The sequence below is a fragment of the Dichomitus squalens genome (genome assembly GCF_000275845.1).
Source record: "Dichomitus squalens LYAD-421 SS1 unplaced genomic scaffold DICSQscaffold_1, whole genome shotgun sequence".
Lineage (NCBI taxonomy): Eukaryota > Fungi > Basidiomycota > Agaricomycetes > Polyporales > Polyporaceae > Dichomitus > Dichomitus squalens.
In genome coordinates, this window is record NW_006766883.1 from 14,762 (window position 1) to 32,637 (window position 17,876).

Consider the following 17,876-nt stretch of genomic DNA (forward strand, 5'->3'; position numbering starts at 1 on the left):
CGCTTATGTAGTATGTTACCATATTTGGGACTCTCTGCTCGTGTACTATAGCTATGCTTCCGGACTCTTCTGGTACTGTCTAGGACAATCCGTACTACTCCAGAACGGTCTAGACAGGTCTATGCCTAACTCATCTCTTACTCATCCTATGGTGCGATACGTCGCAATTCTTTCACCATCGTATTATTCATCGCACCATGGTACATGTGACTAACCACTCTTCGATTAGTCATGGACACTTCTCTGTAGTATATAAGGACTTCAGATTGCGTCCTCCCTCTTCAGTCTTTCCTTACTGACTGAAGAGTGAGTACTTCATTACATCTACCTCTAACTTGTAGTTACTTACTTAACCTTTGTAGTCTTGCTTCGACTCTAGGTACAGTTCGTTGCTGCAATATAGTCTTTCCTTACTGACTGAAGATCTTGCTTCGACTCTAGTCGGATCTAATCTTTGTCTTCACAGCCCCGAGTTTATCACGGTGGAATCGAACGATATTCGATCGAGTGTGAGTCCAGTCGCTCAACTTATTCTGAATAGACTTTACTCAGTCCGAGAACTTACAGCACAGTGTGCAATTTGTGGTGTCTTTGCCGTTATCGTAGTTGAGATCCAAGAATCTGGGCTCGGTGCCAGCAGTTATACTTGAACATGTGATTGGTCGTTTGTCTTGTCCTCAAAAGCTCAGTTCAAACGATACGAGTCCAACAGTTTCCTTGTGATTCACTTTGTTTGTACAGTAAGGCAGGAACCCAGTGGACTCGGGCTTTTCTCTTTTCTGCTATCCCGACTGACATCGGCCTCGTAGACACCTCCACAAAGAACCTGGCGTTGATCATCGCCTCGACCCGTCCAGCCTTGCTGCAGTCCCCAACCATCCTCCGACCCCGGCCGAAGGCCCGAGGGCTGGTTAGAAACGTGCGCACGACTTGGACATCACCTCGGTGCCAGATCCCAAACCAATGGGACTGGCGAGCGGCGCCACGGCTAGCGTACTCCGCAAAGCGACCTCGAGCTATGAGCTAGCGTCAGCCATCCGGGTCGCTGGAACGGGATAGCGATGAGGGCGCTCACCGAATGCATCCCTCTAGGCGCTGCCGCGACGTCTCGCGGCATCTGGGCTCCATGCCCGGAGGGATGAACACTGTTGCTCGAGACCGACATGGACGCGTCTTCATGCCGTCCTTGCAATTTGCTGAGGACGTGCATATATGGCGTCGTACGTGCCGTTTTGTTGCCGAATTGGCCCTCTGCAGCTGCGGTCAGCTCACTAGCCTGATACGACCGAAGGCGAGGCAGTTCAGGACTCACCTTAATGTCCCTCCCCCAGGAAGGTCAACATCTCGAGGGCGTGTAGGTGAGGTGATCCGTTCTAGCCGACCAGGAGTCGGCGGTGAATATTCCGGAGCAGGTTGTCGTAATTAAGGAGGTGAAAGTGAGGTCGAAGGCGGGCGGGAACCGCCGGGCACGAATGCCCCGTCCCCGGTTCGATGATGAGTCGGGAGGACGAGTCGGATGAAACAGGAACAGAGGCATCGGAGACTATGGTGGATGTTGCTGAGAGTGAGAGATTGCTAGGCAGAAGAAGAAGTGAATTGCTGTGTTCATATACGACTGCTGGTGATCGATGCTGAGGCGGGATGCCTTGTAGAGAGGCTCGATAGTGGTGGTTGGTGACGAGGAGTGCTGGCCGTCCTGCACTGCCCTTTATACCTCTGCGCGCGGAGGCTGGCGAACCGCTGCTCGGCTCGGGACGAATGTCAACCACTACTTCGATCACCGACAGACTGAGTTCCTTCACGGGAGGCTGCGTTATTCGCGAGCATTGTGCCTTCACAGGAAGGTGATGTGGTTGGGTTTCTTGCGATCGCACCTCCAACAACAGGCAGGCGAGGTAGATTGGTTGGATGTGCCACACCTGGAATTGTTCCCCGGCCGCGGCTGGTCTAGACTGGTGAACCTCTCGATTGTCACCCTTGCAGGCTCACAAACCAGTGTTAGGCGTGACGATTGCCGGTGTCTGGGACCAGACTGTCGGGAGGCTTACCGCTGCATTCGCTCATCGAGAGGAGTGTGGATGGTTGTTGAACTTGCAGACAAACATCATTCACACATAACTCGCATTGCGACCATCCAGTTAAGTGCTCTCTGTGTATTCGGGTACAACGGTACAACGGCATATCCCATGCTTCTGGAAAACTTGTTGAGCGCATCTCCCCATCCTCCCTGTCGCGAGTTTCCAACAGGATTCTTGGCGTGGTGACCGCAGACTTGCGGGAGGTCCTCGAAGGATGGGATCGAGGAGCGTCCACGACCATCGGTGCGACCATGATGCCCTCCCAGCGGAGAGGAATTGTCCAAGCAACTGTACAATGGAGCCTCAGATATTACTTCTCACAGGTGTGCGAATCATCAGCTCACGGAGTGTTTCGGGGGAGAGAAGAAGCAGCCGCCATCGTCTCCGTAGGCCGAAGGGGCAGATGAGACAAGGGGGAGCCACCGCCCAAGCCCGTCAGCCCCACTTGACATACAAACCCCAACACTCCGTAGCACAGGAAGTGCTGGGGGAGATACGCCAGGGCCCACGGAGGACGATTTGGTCGGCGACTGCGTTATTTTCCGCCGGTGGTGGGCGACTGGGAAAACTGCCCTTGAATCGTCAAGGGAGTCAGGTTAAGGCAAAAGGACAAGCATATCAACTCATGCTCACCGAGTGAACATCCTTAGCTGTCACTCATGAGAGATTTTGGCAATTGGCGATTAAACTGCCCGGATGCGGCGACATTCTCGATTCGGGTGTGAGGCAGAAGTGACCTGATGACTGGACAACTCTCCTTGCCGATAGACGGATGAGTAGTAGCAGGGACGAGGCCCAACGTTTGCGTGGATGAGGATAACTAACGTTTGCGTGGATAAGGATAACCAATGTTTGCGTGGATGAGGATAAAGGGGCGACATGCCAACCCGTATAGGAAGTCGAGATGATGAGGATAACCCACGGAGGTGCGGAGAAGATGGTGGTCGGGGGTGAGGAGAGGTTGCGGTGCGGTGCGGGTTCTGAAACCAACGGCAGGGCTGGCTGACAGATGTGATGCCGGGCTGACCTTCACGAGTTTGGGTCCCGCGTGAAGACGATTCTAGTCAACGTTCGTGTGTATTGTTCAGAGGATAGGTTGACTGAATATCCCTGCGACTGGCAGTTGCGCTGGCAGGCTACTGTTCACGAATATCGACTTGCCAGCCTCGTGAAGTTGGTTCTAGACCGGCACGCAGGGGACTACTTCGAGAGCCGAGGTGTGGCAGGTGCATCGCATCCCATATGATTCTATGGGAGATGTGAGACAGAGACGGGCTCGGATTGCTAGAAACGCGAAGACGTCTGAGTGAGATTGCATGTAATCCGGAACAAGGACAAACCTGCGGCTGACGATCGCTCTGTGCATCTATGGAGGATCCGTGCGTACGTAGTAATACTCAGACATAGCCGCTGAGATCCAGGATGGATTGCTCGTAAATAGGTATTGAAGGTATGTTGATCGGCCCAGAAATGAAGCTAAATGCAGAGCGGTATCACAGGCGTCGGTGCAGTAATACGGAGAGAAGATGTGTCAATGTCGCGACGAACAACGCGACGCATGTGCTCGCGTCGACGCCCGGCATTCATGATTCAAAATTGATCCGAGAAGAGCGGGCGAGGCCACCTTTGCCCACATTGTCCACCCTTTCTCTCGTTCGACTGCCATTTCACAGATACACCCTCGCTCGCTGCCATCTCGCGACCTCCCAAAGCTATGGCGGAGCCCAAGGACGACCCGTTCAGAGACGGACACCTGCCTGTAGTGTATATGGCCTATAACCTCATTCGGCGCTATGACTTACGACCCGATGAGAAATCACCCAGACGAAAGGACACAATTGACTGCTTGTGAAGAGAGATTCTCTGGGACTTGGATTATACCAAGATCTCTCCTTCGGGCGTTCGCCTGCTCCGAGGCTCCTCCTCGTCCCCGCTGCCCAGCTGATGCTCCACGTTTTTCTATTCACATAACATAACCCTTGTCTCGAATCCAGCTTGTACTCTTGCAGCGTCGTCCATTAAACGTCTCTTGCGTATCACCCACCCCGGTGCGTGATGCTACATTTTCGTCATCACCAGGTATGACCTCCTCCGAAAAAATGGTCAGACTTCTCATCATACCTGTCTATGTCGTAGATGACGGGATGCACCCGCGACGATGACTCTATGTCGTTCAACATCCTCTTCTCTGGCGCCATCCTTTTTCAGCATATGGGAGGGAACTGCACGGCTTTCAGTCATGCTCGACGTCTGGATGCTGCACGTATAGCGTCCGTCTCTTGAACACGCCAGAAGCGCCTTCTAGTTCTCGTGAGCAGATCCCGCTCCTTCGCTTATGTTTTTCAATCCACAAACCCTTCCACTCACAGTTCTTATGACCATTCTCTCTGGCTCAGTTTGTCCGCGATTTAGCAGAGGGCGTATGTGACCTCGGAAACACGCCGCGTCAGTCGACCTGTGTCGTGGTAGAGCTCAAGTCATTAGGTGTATGATACCAGCGTGCAAAAGCCGAGCGCGACATCTCGAGTGCTTCAAGCATCTTACTCTCCGGACGCGAGTGTGTCCTTCAGACTCGGGAACGATGCGATTATCCATGGCCCTACTTATTCCTACGTGTTGACCCATCGCTGGCTTGCATGTGTCTTCACTTATGACCCTTCCATTGGTATACAGGCGAGCTTCATCTCTCGCACTCCTCATGTAGAACAGCTGAGGCTCTCCTCTTTGTGCTCGGAATATTGCTGGCAGCTTTTCTTCCTCAGGACTCCCGGGCGCCGTGTTCGATGGGGCCTGTGACCCTGCGATTCCCCATAGTCGCTGCCGACATTCTCCAGACCGCATATACTCATGTCTATCCGTCCACCTTCTTTAGACTCCTTAGTGTCTTAGCAGCTGCTTCCTCGGCATCGCTCCCTCGGTGTCTGATAGGAGCAAAGGTCACAGATCCATTCTGCCTCCGTCACCTGCTTCAACATCCCGAATCCAGCCCTCATTCTGCCTCAGGTATGCAGCCTCTCGATCCGTAGTTCTCGCGAAGCTGAACCTACTTCGGTAGCGGTAGCTCCTATAAATGTGGCTCGCTCAACGCCATCTCCTCGTAAGCTACTCCCCTTTGAGGTCTTCCAGCTCGCATATTCGTGATTATCTTGCAGTGTGAACTCCAACGCCATGCTTTCCACTGTCCTCATCCTTGCCTGCGTTGTCGCTCCCGCACTCAGTGCGACCTATTCGCAGACTGACAGCTTCCAAGGCAACGACTTCCTCTCCGGCTTCACGCACGAGGCCATCGCCGACCCCGCCCACGGTCGAGTGTAAGTCTTCCGATTGATCTGACAAATTCGAGATGGTGACAGTGTGTTCGGTCGATCATGTAGGAACTATGTCGACCAGGCGACCGCGCTCGCACAGAACCTTACCTATGCCTCGGGCGATACACTCATTCTCCGCGCGGACCACACGACGGTGCTCAGCGCGAGTGGCGCTGGCCGTAACTCTGTCCGGCTGCAGAGCAACAAGGTGTACTCAAACCATGTGCGTACCTCATGGTCCTGTCACCGCGATCCCGCTAGGTAGATGTGAAGCTTACGACCACGCTGCCGATAGATGGAACATCCGGCACATGCCTCAGGGCTGCGGGTGAGTCGCTCATGCTTCGTCCGGGCTACAGCAAGCTCCTGGACCGACGTCACCGTCAAAGTACCAGTCCAGATGCTGGCTGGGATTGATGTGCGTCGTCTTGTCTGACACCTCCGTATCCGTTTGTAGGACATGGCCAGCAGTGTGGGAGGTTGGCCAGGATTGGCCCAACCAAGGTGAGTCTTCCGCCCAAGTGCAGGCACTTGTGAGCTCACTAGTAGTCTGGCCACGGACTTGTCCTGATCGGTAGGAGAGATCGATATCCTTGAGGGCGTCAACGACCACGGGTCTGACCAGGCCACGCTCCACACCAACTCGGGTTCGTCAAATGTGTTCTCCTGCTTCGTCCTCCGCACGCTCAGATTTCCCTGACCGTACCCGTGCCCTGACAGGCTGTACGGTCGGAGGGACACGCACTATGACCGGGACCTCCACCGGCGACAATTGCGACGTCAACGCGACCGGCAACAGCGGCTGCGGCGTGACCTCCACCGACGCATCCTCGTACGGGCCAGCGTTCAACGCTGCTGGAGGTGGCTTCTACGCGATGGAGCGCTCGAACTCGGGAGTGAAGGTCTGGCTCTGGTCGCGGAACAGCGGGTCGATCCCCAACGACGTGCTCAATGGCGGGACGAGCGTCGACACGGACAAATGGGGGACGCCGTTGGCGGACTTTCCGAGCGCTTCGTGCGATATGGCCTCGCACTTTGGGCCGCACAACATCATTATCAACCTTACCTTTTGTGAGCAGCGTTCTCCGTGCTCACAATCTGCTGAGTAGACTGACCAATATATTTGATAGGCGGTGATTGGGCTGGTGCGGTCTTTGCCAACGATGGCTGCCCCGGGGACTGCACTAGTACGCGTGATCCCTGTCTCTCTTCGCTATTCCCAGAGGCTCATCAAATATTATATCCAGCATACGTGGACGAGAACCCTAGTGCATTCATCAATGCGTACTTCGACGTCGCATGGCTCAAGGTTTATCAGTGAATGTTTACTTCCGTTATACCCTGTGTCTGTCCCTTTTCCGCCTCGCGCCATCACTTTCTTCACGATGTTGTGATATGTCTCTCTCTGTCTTTTCCCCTGCCTTTCTTTGTGATATCGAACCCGTCTTTCCCCTGCTTCTCGGGCACTGGAGCTGATGCAGAAGCACTTTGGATGGCTTGCGAAGGCATATCAATGTCCTATGCTCCAGAGCGCGCTGCACAAGTGTTTGCATAACGGAGTCAACGATGCTCGGTTGATGTGTATTATGTGTCTGGTCGATACCAATCCCTCTGACTGTACGAAGCGTTTCTTTACATGGGTAACGTTGTCCGAGTTGACAAGATTTTGTATTATCCAGTTTTTTTGCCGAGCGGCAGAAAGACAGCGAACTCGGGATGGCTGCACTCATGCGCGTCCGGGGCTTTTCGCAATATTCCCGTCTGACGTCAACCTCACCAACCCTCGACTACTACCGACGATCCATTGAAATCCATCGTTCAAAACCTTCCCCGCCGCACTTCCAGTCCTCGATCCACACCCCGGCCGAAGGCGAGGAGGAGGAGTGGGAGTGCACGCGCGACCATGGACGCACCTCGACGCCAGTCCCATTCATTAGAGACTGGCGCACGACTGTCTTGCTTGCGGCCGACCTCTGATATACGGTGTCAGGCTGATGTTCGTCGCCAACTAGTCTTTGAAAGCTGCTCACCGAGTGCTCCTTCCTACAAGGCTGCCGCGCGACATGCGGCTTGGGTCGGTGCCATTGTGTAGGAAGGACGCTATCCTCGAGCGCGAGAGACAGCAGGTGTCGTCCGCGTAGGCCGTGGGGGCTGACCAGACCTGGCGCCAAGGTCCGCCAGCCACCCAAACGCACGCTCTCTAGCTACCCGACGTCTCGGGATGCTAGGGAACCATACGTCCGCTAGCGGGTAGGGTATCTTGATGCCGGAAACCAACGAATTGCTGAAGGTGGTGAGCGGCTGTCGTTGGGCGGCCGCGATCACCTCCACTACGATGGAGCGAGTCAGGCTCGGACACAGAACAAGAGACTCGCTGTCAACACGTACCTTGTGTCCCTCTCCCGGGTGCTGCCGCGCGTCATTTGCGGCTTGGCGTGAGTCGTAGTGACTGAATATTCAGGAGTGGACGGATTGTTCGATGGTGGAAGGCGACGATGGACTCGTCCCGCAGCTAGCGGAAGAGGGTGTGTTACCGCTTATGCTGTCGGTTCGTCTGATAGTAGGATTGTGAAGGTAGACATGTGCGGCAATGGTACCCCTTCCCTCATCCAATCTCGAGTTGGGAGGCTAAGTCGGGGGGTACAAGAACCGAGACATGATGATGAGAGGCGAGGCTGCGTCTGCCGGGGAAGAAGCTGGTATGCCGAGGTGTATGCTGCTGGGGAAGAAACTGGTATGCTGATGTATATGCTGATGCGTATGCTGCTGGGGAAGAAACTGGTATGCTGAGGCGTATGCTGCTAGGACGAAGTCGGTATGCTGAGGTGTATGCTGCTGGGGTAGAAGCTGGTATGCTGAGGCGTATGCTGCTTGGTAGACGATGCTGGTAGTAGGTGAGGTGGGATGAGCGTAGTGGCCGGCTCTTTATACTCGTGTCTGTGGTGGCTGGCAAGCCGCTTCTCGGTTCATGTCGAAAGTCAACCACCGCAGCGTATTCTTGGACAACCAGTCCTGTGTCGTGGACACAGCCTCGCGAGGCCGAGGCCTTGAGTTTCCGGACATACCTTCACAGATATCGAGCTGCCGGACGTGTGAGGTGGTTTGCGGCTGGCATCTGCCTTATTAGGAAGGCGTCAGCAGAGATCGATTCCCTCAGCCCCGAGGAAGCGACAGACAGCGAATCTGACCTGCTCCATGTGATTCCATGAGCCAAAGAGGCCCATTCAGACCGGTCTACCCCCCATAGACTCCGTCGATCCTCGCCAGCTTGCTATGGAAACTTTGCCTGTGATATCGGGTGCCGATTCTCATCGCAAGTGCTCTCGTAGCAGCCACTCTTTCTGCCGACTCAAAGCAACGTCTGACAAGGCAGATAGCACTGTGAAATATTCGGGAATGTGCCAGGAAAAGACCACCGCCATGATAGCCTATGGCTTCGTACGTCAGCCTCCATTTACTCTACTTGCCAGGTGGACATCGCACTCACGGACCTTCTCATGATCACATTCAGGGCCGACCCGTACGAGTGGTTCACACCAAAGCCAACATTCGAGCATCACACGATGTTCAGTTCATGGAGCCAGCCAGATCGATGGAGAGATCCGATTGATACGTCTGAATGTGCGACAGAGGGATGCAACATGCGGAAACAGCGCCTTCTGATCATGGTATCCCCCACATCCGGAAACAGACCCACAGACCGAGTCTAGGTGAAGGACTGGCACTGGCAACTCGTACGGGTAGGTGCAGTTATGACACTCGTGTAGACTGGCGAGATTTTGCCCAGCACAACGGACCGAGATCACCGAATGTCAGCCAGAGATCTCTCCTACAATCATGGGAGCCAGCTTACCGAAGGCTCCGAGGGCGAGAGAAGAAGACAGCCGCTACCGTTCTCATGGGCCGGTGGAACCGACGAGACAAGGGGGAGCCACCCCCAGAATCCATCGGCCCACCTAACACACACGACCAGGCCGCGACGTCTCGGAGGTCTCCCGGATGCAGATTCCAGCGGCCACAGGAGGTGGCTTTGGCGGGCAACATCACATCCTGCAGACGACCGTCAGATATGACACCTCCGGACAGGATACAAAGGATACCTACTAAGCTGAACTCCTTAATCTCCATCGGGCACTATGCTCTACCTTGCTGAACGGGTAGTGACGAGGTGGCATGCTTGCCTCAGTCGGTGGGCTGGGATGTTCAAGGTGATTGCGGTCCATATCGTCGAACGACGCTACGGGGTGAGCGAAGACGAGGATCAGGGCCACGAGACCGAGGAGACTTGAAAACGACACATACCTGACTGGCATATAGTGCCGTGAGGACAAGCCGGAGGAAAATGTCCGCATTGGTACTGCGTCCACTCGGTGTATGTGGGGAGTTGATGCGCGAAGTGGTTTGACCGGCGAAATAGCTGCAGATGCGGAGAAGGTGGTGGTAGGGGTGGGCAGACATCATCATGTAATGCAGGCCTATATACTGCTAGCAGGGCGGGCTGACCGGGTGTTTCGGCGGTTGGCATCTGGATCCCTTCACGGAGGTTGGCCTGTGTGACGGTGGTTCTGGACGAGGTCCATGATGCCGAATCAGGCGAGTATGTGGTTTGCATGTCAAGCTCGCACCCCAAACGTCCAAGGAGCCGAGATGCTGCCGTATACTCCCTCCATGTGATTTTCTGGTCAAAGTGAACCCCACATACTCAAAAGATCCTCTCCCCCTTCGTACTTCAACGCTGGGCGCATGGCGCGATGCGCTAAGCCGCGGCACCCTGCCTATGAAGTAGAATGGTTGGACTTCCTACCGTACCGCCCTATCCTCTTGAGAAATTAGAACTACCTAGGGCAAAGTGAGCACTATCGCTGAGAGGAACACATCCAGATGACTTACGTCTGGGAGAAGCGACGTAACGTTCCTTCGGCGGTTTGGGGCGTCCTACGGACAGATACTCCCCAAGAATCGAAGCTGAAGGGCGGGCTGGCGTGGATATACAAGGCAATTCCTCAGCAGCAACTCATGAGACCTAGTGAGCATAAGGTCATATGCAAGCCCTCAGCCCGAGTTCGTGAGCTGGGGCTATTCGGGATAAGAGTCCCGCTGTCGCGGTCGCATCATGGACCGATGGCTGCTCTGGGCCGCTGAGGAAACTAGAATCGGCTCTGCTCTCGCTACAGCAAGCGGGACCGAGAAGCCCGTCCGCAGAGGTAGGTTTGGATATCTGATCATGTTGACAGTCGACTGACCGTCAAAGCGTGGAATCAACAGGTAGATAGCAGCCACATCGTGGGGTGTTGACTGACCTGGATCTATACCTCAGGCTCCCAGGCACCTCTTGCCTACTGTCCCATCGCCGTTGCATCTGCGCTATGAGTGTCAAACCACTGGCCTCGGACGACACGCCAACCCACTTCCCTACCCGTAAATATGGATCGTCAGGCCTTTGAGCTAGTCGGCAAACTCGGTACTATATCCGAAAGCGAAGCAACAGATGGGAGTCATGGTGTGTAGTATACAGCATAGATATAGACCGAGAGCATACACGGGGCGGGGGCACGCATAAACCATGCAAATCTGCATGAACGCGAACAAGGACATGAGCGTGAGTGGGGATGTGCTTGTGGATGCAGACGGAAGGTGACGTGGGGCGAGAGGAGTCGTTAGTGGTGGGAAAGCAGTATCGACAACAACATCCGACAGTCAAAATTGAGCGGACCCACTCAGGGAGTTCCGCATAATGTAATACCCAACATATGGCAACAACAAAAGAATCTGGGACGGTAAGGGAATCAATAGTAGGGCAACAAGCGCACGAGAGGAACGAGAAAACGCTGGAGACCGTTCAACCTGTTGGCGCAACAGCGATGGGGTAGCCGCCCCTTCCCCGGCCACGTCCGCGGCCAGCCTGCATGCGCACTTGCCCAGTGCCGGGGACGGCACCGCGGAATGACCTGGGTCGGTAAGGTTGTGGTTGCTGCCACACGCCTGGCGCTGCTCGGGGAAGAAGGGGGAACCCGTCGGCGTCTGTCGAGAACATGGGCGCGGTTACCACGACGTTGTTCGCGTGGGGGAACGAAGTGGGGGATCGGTAGTTCGGCCCCAGACTCGGAAGAGGGCTGGGTGAGGGCGATGGAGAATGCTCCTTCGCGCCCGGAACGAAGGACGAGGCCGACGGAGAAAGCGGTCGCTGCGGTCGTGTGCGGTTGTTCCGCCAGCGACCCCGGACGGGCCGCTGAGAGGGATCGTGCCCATTCTCAGCGTCCACCGCCTTAGGTAGTCGAGGGGGCGGCGGTGGACCGGGATCGTAGTAGGGGTTGAACGGGTGCCATATCACGCCGGAGGAGGGCTGGTAAAGCATACCCGAGATCGTGTCAAACGAGTACCATACCCTGTGGGGCACTGGTGACATGGCCGTAGCCATCTCGGCTAGTCGTTTGTATAGTACCAGTCCAGCATGACAGTCGTTGGCAGCATCTGGAGTGAATGATAGACAATCAGCACTGACGCCGTGGTCAGAGGGCAGGAATGGGTCCACGCACATTCTTGCTGACGCAAATCAAGGGGCCGCTCCCAGTTGCTCGTCTGGATCTTACCCTTGTTGAGGGTAAGGTCCTCATACGTCTCGCAGAGTCGTGAGAGACCGATAGGATTCGCGTACTTGCCCTTCCATCGGGCATTGTCCACAGTACGAGCCAAGAGCGAGAGGTCCACGCAGTTACGAGTATCCACGCGGTGATCGATCCACAACTTCTTACAATCCTCTAGAGATCAGGTTAGTCGTGTTTAGGGGAGGCTGCGGATATGACTCACTCTGTATTCCTACACCAGCCTTAACGACGTTTGGATCCAGCAGCAGTTCCTTCAGCTTCTCAGGGAAGGCTGCTTCGAAGGTTGAGGGATGATTCGAGCCGGGGAATGTAGAGACATACCGTGCATGAAGGAAACATGAATAAGGAGTATGGTGTCTTCGCTTGCGAGCTGAACCAGTGCAACCGGGTTCTCAGGGTTGCCCTTGATGAAGTTCGGCCTCCACTCTAGGTCGAACCCGAGTACTTTAGAGTCGAGCTGAGAGATAGCGACATCGGCAGTGATCGGGTTCTGGATGTAGACCAGACGAGTGCCAGGGGACTTGGTAGCGTAAGAATAGAAGTCATAGACCCGAGGGGGCTCCTCAGGCTGTGCCGAGTCGTTGGACTGGCTGTCCGAGGAAGAAGCGGCAGTCACGACCATGTCGGGAGAGAAGGAGGATGCTTGGAAGGCAGACATTGAACGGGTACTTGGACGGTGATAGACTTATACGGAGACCATGAAAGAGAAAGTGGAGTATGGAACAAGGTATCCAGTGCGACCTGACAGTGACGGCGCGATGTGATCGGCGGTTGCAACAAGGCCTCCTTGAAGGTCGTGGGCGAGATCCGCTCGAAAAAGAGCCGCAGAGACAGGGAAGATAAGAAAGGAGGAGAATCGAGACGGACGGTGGACGGAGAACGGAGGCGGCTGTGGTAAGTAGAGGCCCTGGATGGGCGGCAGAGTCCGGTTCAGTCTGTCTCTCAACTCTAAAATGGGCGCTAGCCCTGTATGGTAGGTCACGTGTGCGTGCTGTAGAGTCGTGGCTTATGTAAGCAGCACGCGACGCGTCATCTTGGAACTCTTGATCTCCTTCAGACAGACGCGTCGTTCTCAGTCCCAACCACCACACCACACTCTAGTCATGGTATATTCTTGAATAATTTTCATGCGCTGCTTTATGCTGAATGCTGAACTTGTAGCTCATTCGAATCCGATCAAGAGACGGCAACTTTCGCTTCGAGTTCCAGCCCACGAGCGATGTATCGGAGCTGATTGCAAAGGTCATTCGGTTTCGCATAGCTCGCGGACGTACGTCTCACAGGTACTAGATCCTAGAAACGGCACCTGAGGCAGATCCGCACACCGTCACGATCTCCAACCAGCCGCGCGGTAACGAAGTCCCTGTCACGACCTTAACAGGCCGGAACCTTCAGTCGCTCGGTTTCAAGTACGTCCTATCGTGCCCCCCGTTACCGCAGATGCTCATGCTGCGGTATCTCTGGAAGACATGGAGATCTTCTCTTCGTTGGCTATCAGACTCGCTCTGCACCCGCACCAGAACCGAGCGTTACCGTAGTAACTGCGACCACCGCGGGGGCCGCTCGTCCTTGGGAAGGCGTAGAGGAAGACGCGGTAGACAGGTATTGGCGCTCGCAGGAGGGTAAGATCCCGCGCCCGCGCGACACTCGCTTCTGCAAGCACGGGGCAAATGCCATGTGCGACTACTGCATGCCCTTGGAACCTTACGATGCCGAGTACCACGCGAAAAATAGCATCAAACACCTCTCGTATCACGCTTACGTCCGCAAGAACACCCCCAAAGCCTCCTCGTCCGCGTCCGTGACTTCCATCCTCCCTCCCTTGACCCCATCTTCGTACAAGGTCAAAGTCCCATGTCCTACTGGCGGGCACGCGCCATGGCCAGCCGGTATCTGTACCGGATGTCAGCCTTCCGCCATTACCCTTCAGAGCCAACCGTTCCGGATGGTAGACCACGTTGAAATCGCATCAGAAGATATCATCGAGAGGTTCTTGCAAGCATGGCGAGTCACCGGGACGCAGCGTTTCGGTTGGCTCATTGGACACTACGAGCCTTATCCTGACGTGCCCTTGGGTGTCAAGGCCGTGGTCGAGGCGATTCACGAACCGCCGCAGCAAGGAGAAGTCGACGGTTTAGAGCTTGGCCTACCCTGGGAAGATGAGCAGCGGATACGTCAGCTTGCCAAGCAGGCGACGACGCCCCTGCAGATCGTGGGATACATCTTCACCGATCTCCAACCTGAGGAAGAGGACAGGACGAAGGTCAAGTACAAGCGGCACCCACAGTCGTTCTACTTGTCTTCGTTGGAGATCATCTTCGCAGCTATCGTTCAGAACGCGAACCCCTTGCCGAGCAAGTCATCCTTCACCGGCAAGTTCGGCTCACGGATGGTCACGGCGGTGCTCACTGGTACCGCGGAGGGTGGTGTGGACATCTCTGCGTACCAAGTTTCCGAGCAGGCTTGCGCAATGGTTGATGCGGACATGATCGAAGCGAGCGTCGATCCCGGGATCATGCGGGTGAAGGAGGAAGATGACACGCGATACGTGCCCGAGGTGTTTTTCCGGTACAAGAATGAGTACAACTTGGATGTGCAGAAAAACGCGAAGCCCTGCTTTCCGGTGGAGTACCTTTTGGTCAACGTAAATCTTCTTCCCATCTCTATCCGTGCCTGATCTCACGCATGGCGATCAAGGTCTCTCATGGATTCCCTCAAAATCCTTCCCCCCTGTTCCGCTCGACGCAATACAAGATCGAAAACAGGCCGGGTTTGGAGGATCAGAGCATCGAGAGCGTGCTGCACCGACTCGCGGAGATCGACGCGTACGACGTTCACGAGAGCTCGCAAGGGGGCGATCGCCAGAAACGGAAAACACTTGCGCGCTTCCTCAGCGACTGGCACTTGGTCGCGTTCCTCGGCACTACCGGCCTCGTCAGTGCGGTAAGTCCTTTAATCGTCCACACGAGGGATGCGTGAGCCTCATTTGCCTGCGCACTCAGAATGACATGCAGGTCATCATCCGGACGGCGACCGCGCCCAATTTGGAGGACGACAAGGTGCTCGACGATCTCGTGCGAACAGAAGGCTGGCTCACGCTCATGACGTTCGCTCGGGAAGCAGCGCGTAAGTTCTTTTTACGCCATCGCGATCTTGTGCTGTGCCGAACTCTGTCTTCTTTCAGCCAAACGCCCGACCAGTAGCCCCCTGCCGCCGTCCTCGAGCGGACATGTGCCGATGGACACGGACGACATACCTCCGGAGGTGTTCGACCAGATCGCGCGGGAGAGCGGACCTGCGCCTGGGGGAGGCGGCGGTGCTGGTGCAGGGATCCGCATCTGCCCCCACTGTACGTTCGAGAACACTCACGGAGGGACTGACTGCGAGATCTGCGGATTGCCTCTATGAAAGGACTGGATGCGCACGCTGACGATCTTGTGGACGGTCGTGTATTTCGGAGAGAGTAAGTAGTACAACGCATCTGTACACTATGTACCACAGCACGCCCAAATTTTCATACATCACACTGCAAAACCGTCGATCCGGGCTGGATGATTGGGACGTGAGGACGCGTCGCGTCGCGTCGTGGCAGGGGATGGGGGATGGCACGTGACGGCGTCTGGCACACCAGCGGGCGTTCGAGTGTCGCCATCGAGGGGTGGGATGGCGCATTCTGCTCGTCGCCGCCTATCATGGCGGTGGCCAGTGCGACAGCTTGCGTTGGCGTTGCGACGTCTTGCAGCGATTGCAAATCGTCTGTATCGCGCTATGGGGGCGTGCTGCCCGCGGAGAGCCAAGGCAGAATCCCACTTGCCCATTCGTCACGGACCCTTTCGCATTTCGTGCTCGCAACCGCACTCTCTCTTCCCCCGCGGGACACGCAGCTTGGAACCCTCGACACGCGCCGCTGGCGAGGCCGGATCTCTGCATTTGCCAATCGCTCGCGCATCGCACTCCCCTCGGGCCCCCACGCCGCTGCTCCCGGGCCTGTTATACTGCACGAGCGTCGAGTATGCCGGGGCTACTTCTGGAAGACACCGTCAGCCCGAGCCCGAAACATCACAGCCCTAGCCCAAACCCAGTCCACGCTGGCGCGACAGCCGCACGAGACGTCGACATGGAACCGCGCCACGCTCCCAACCACCCTTCGGGCGCAGGATCGGCCAAGCACACGGGGCGACAGCGGCGTACGCGATCGGCGAGCCAGCCGGGACATGCGCCCCAGCAGCAGGCCGCCCAACAGCCGCACCAACAGCAGCAGCAGCAACAGCAGCAGCAACAGCCAGCGACGGGGCCGAGCATACCGCGGGTAAGTACGTCTGCACTTGCGGCTCGTCTGCGCCCTCTTGGCAGCGGGCCTGACGAGATCCGCCGCTGGCGCGTCTTCTGGATGCTTATCTCTGCCCACTCCACTCGCAGCTGTCCGAAATAGACTTTGGGCTCATGCAGCCCCCGTTCGGCGGGGCCGGGGGCGGGCCCGGGCCAGGCGGGATGTTCCAGATGCCCGCGGGGTACGACGAGGACGCGATCAGCCGTGCGCTGCGCGCCATGCAGGACGGCGGGGTCGGCCCGCCCCAACAACCGCAACAGCACAACCCTCGGCCGCACCCGTCGCCCGCGCCCCTCATGGGCCCCCCGCAGGTCCCGATGCAGGCCGCGGGCGGGGGCAGCCCCCCGCCGCCGCTGACGGAGATGTTCCTCGCTGCGCTCCCGTGGCTGCACTTCCTGCAGGGGCAGCAGGGCGCCCCTGGCCAGCCGCCCCAGCTCCATCCGCACGCGCTACCACAACAGCAGCACGGCCTCCCGCACGCGCACCAGTCGCAACAGCAGCTCCCGCCGCTGCACCTGCATCAGCAGCAGCAGCAGCAGCAGCCCCTCGCACCTCCCCAGTTCGGCGCGATGCCGCAGCGGCCGTCGTCGCAGCCACAGCAGCAGCAGGCGGGGTTCGGCTTCCTGTCCCCGCCGCACCAGCAGCAAGCGGGCCACAGCTTCTCCGCGGGGCACTTCGGCACCCTGCCTCCGTCAGAGGCGTCGGGCTCCTCCCAGATGGAGGGCATCATCCCCGGGCCGCCGCCTATCGCACGGTCGGCGTCGGCGAGCAATACGCCTTCGCCCGAGGCAGGGACACCGCTGGAGCCGACGGAGGCGGAGGCGACTGCGATCGCGGAGGACAAGAGGAGGCGGAACACTGCTGCGTCAGGTGCGTGTCGTTTGCGAGCTCTTTCGTACCCGCCCCGTCCTCTTGTACCCCTGCCCGCCCGCACCTGCACACGCGCTCGATCCTCCGCCTGTAAGGCGCGGAGGGTGTCTGCGTGCGCCTTCGCGCTTTACGCATGAGCTGGGGGGTTGCATCGGAACGCCTCCTGCTGCGCGTCGAATCACGCAAGCTACCGTCCTATGGCGTGACTGAGGGAGTAGAAGCGGGAAATGCCCGCGCAGGGTCAAGTGCACGTTCCGCTTCTACTCTCCTCTAGACCGGGCTCCGGAGTGCTGGAAGCGACGTACCAATTCCCCTCCCGTTCGATACAGTCTTGTGCCGCGTCCCGTCCTGACAACATGTATATGCAGCGCGGTTCCGGATCAAGAAGAAACAGTGGACCCTGAACCTCGAGCGCACGATCTCCGACTTGTCTGGGCGGGTGGAAGAGCTGGAGCGCGAGGCGTCGGAGCTGCGTCGCGAGAACGGGTGGCTGAAGGAGATCGTGATGCTGAAGAGCAAGCGTCTGTCGGGCGTCGTGCCCGAGCTCGAGCCTGCACCGTCGTCGAGCTCCGGAGGCGGGGGAGGAGGAGCGAGTGGAAGCGGGAGCGGGAGCGGGAGCGGCGGACCGGCAGGCCAAGAGAAGCCGCCGGAGCAGGAAGGCAGCCGGGAGACGTCAGAGGAGGAA

At 57.1% G+C, this 17,876-nt stretch overlaps 6 protein-coding genes across 6 annotated transcripts; 4 read left to right on the plus strand and 2 right to left on the minus strand.

Moving 5' to 3' along the window:
• Positions 1–1,447: 1,447 nt before the first annotated feature.
• DICSQDRAFT_130665 (uncharacterized protein) lies at positions 1,448–2,168 on the plus strand (the record flags this gene model as incomplete). Its single annotated transcript, XM_007359897.1, has 1 exon — positions 1,448–2,168. A coding segment is annotated over exon 1 (295 nt), but the record flags the coding sequence as incomplete, so codon positions are not given.
• A 664-nt stretch (positions 2,169–2,832) lies between these two features.
• Positions 2,833–3,498, minus strand: DICSQDRAFT_130666 (uncharacterized protein). Its single transcript, XM_007359898.1, has 2 exons — positions 3,419–3,498; positions 2,833–3,362 (listed from the first exon to the last, which is right to left on the minus strand). Exons 1-2 carry the CDS (start codon positions 3,442–3,444, stop codon positions 3,215–3,217), a joined length of 174 nt encoding a protein of 57 aa, XP_007359960.1. The 5' UTR covers positions 3,445–3,498; the 3' UTR covers positions 2,833–3,214.
• Positions 3,499–5,246: 1,748 nt separating this feature from the next.
• DICSQDRAFT_150899 (laminarinase) lies at positions 5,247–6,937 on the plus strand (the record flags this gene model as incomplete). The annotated part of the gene is made up of 7 exons (XM_007359899.1): positions 5,247–5,389; positions 5,453–5,623; positions 5,844–5,890; positions 5,965–6,033; positions 6,107–6,457; positions 6,517–6,573; positions 6,634–6,937. 7 exons carry the CDS (start codon positions 5,247–5,249, stop codon positions 6,705–6,707), a joined length of 912 nt encoding a protein of 303 aa, XP_007359961.1. The 3' UTR covers positions 6,708–6,937.
• Positions 6,938–7,030: 93 nt separating this feature from the next.
• On the plus strand, positions 7,031–8,758 carry DICSQDRAFT_130668 (uncharacterized protein; the record flags this gene model as incomplete). Its single annotated transcript, XM_007359900.1, has 5 exons — positions 7,031–7,359; positions 7,417–7,716; positions 7,775–8,087; positions 8,243–8,501; positions 8,575–8,758. A coding segment is annotated over one exon (185 nt), but the record flags the coding sequence as incomplete, so codon positions are not given.
• A 266-nt stretch (positions 8,759–9,024) lies between these two features.
• On the plus strand, positions 9,025–9,625 carry DICSQDRAFT_130669 (uncharacterized protein; the record flags this gene model as incomplete). Its single annotated transcript, XM_007359901.1, is given in 4 exon segments — positions 9,025–9,189; positions 9,196–9,376; positions 9,554–9,586; positions 9,605–9,625. A coding segment is annotated over 1 exon segment (181 nt), but the record flags the coding sequence as incomplete, so codon positions are not given.
• Positions 9,626–10,880: 1,255 nt separating this feature from the next.
• DICSQDRAFT_94692 (ribonuclease H-like protein) lies at positions 10,881–12,850 on the minus strand. The gene is made up of 4 exons (XM_007359902.1): positions 12,313–12,850; positions 12,194–12,262; positions 11,923–12,144; positions 10,881–11,857 (listed from the first exon to the last, which is right to left on the minus strand). Exons 1-4 carry the CDS (start codon positions 12,647–12,649, stop codon positions 11,226–11,228), a joined length of 1,260 nt encoding a protein of 419 aa, XP_007359964.1. The 5' UTR covers positions 12,650–12,850; the 3' UTR covers positions 10,881–11,225.
• Positions 12,851–17,876: the final 5,026 nt, after the last annotated feature.

Excerpts from the sequence above, each read along its gene's own strand:
- DICSQDRAFT_94692 (XM_007359902.1), bottom strand. The coding sequence starts at position 12,649 with ATGTCTGCCTTCCAAGCATCCTCCTTCTCTCCCGACATGGTCGTGACT. Across the intron at positions 12,263-12,312 it reads TCATGTTTCCTTCATGCACG|CCTTCCCTGAGAAGCTGAAG; the intron begins GTATGTCTCTAC and ends CCTTCGAAGCAG. Across the intron at positions 11,858-11,922 it reads TGATTTGCGTCAGCAAGAAT|ATGCTGCCAACGACTGTCAT; the intron begins GTGCGTGGACCC and ends CATTCACTCCAG.
- DICSQDRAFT_130666 (XM_007359898.1), bottom strand. The coding sequence starts at position 3,444 with ATGCACAGAGCGATCGTCAGCCGCAG. Across the intron at positions 3,363-3,418 it reads AGAGCGATCGTCAGCCGCAG|CAATCCGAGCCCGTCTCTGT; the intron begins GTTTGTCCTTGT and ends TCGCGTTTCTAG.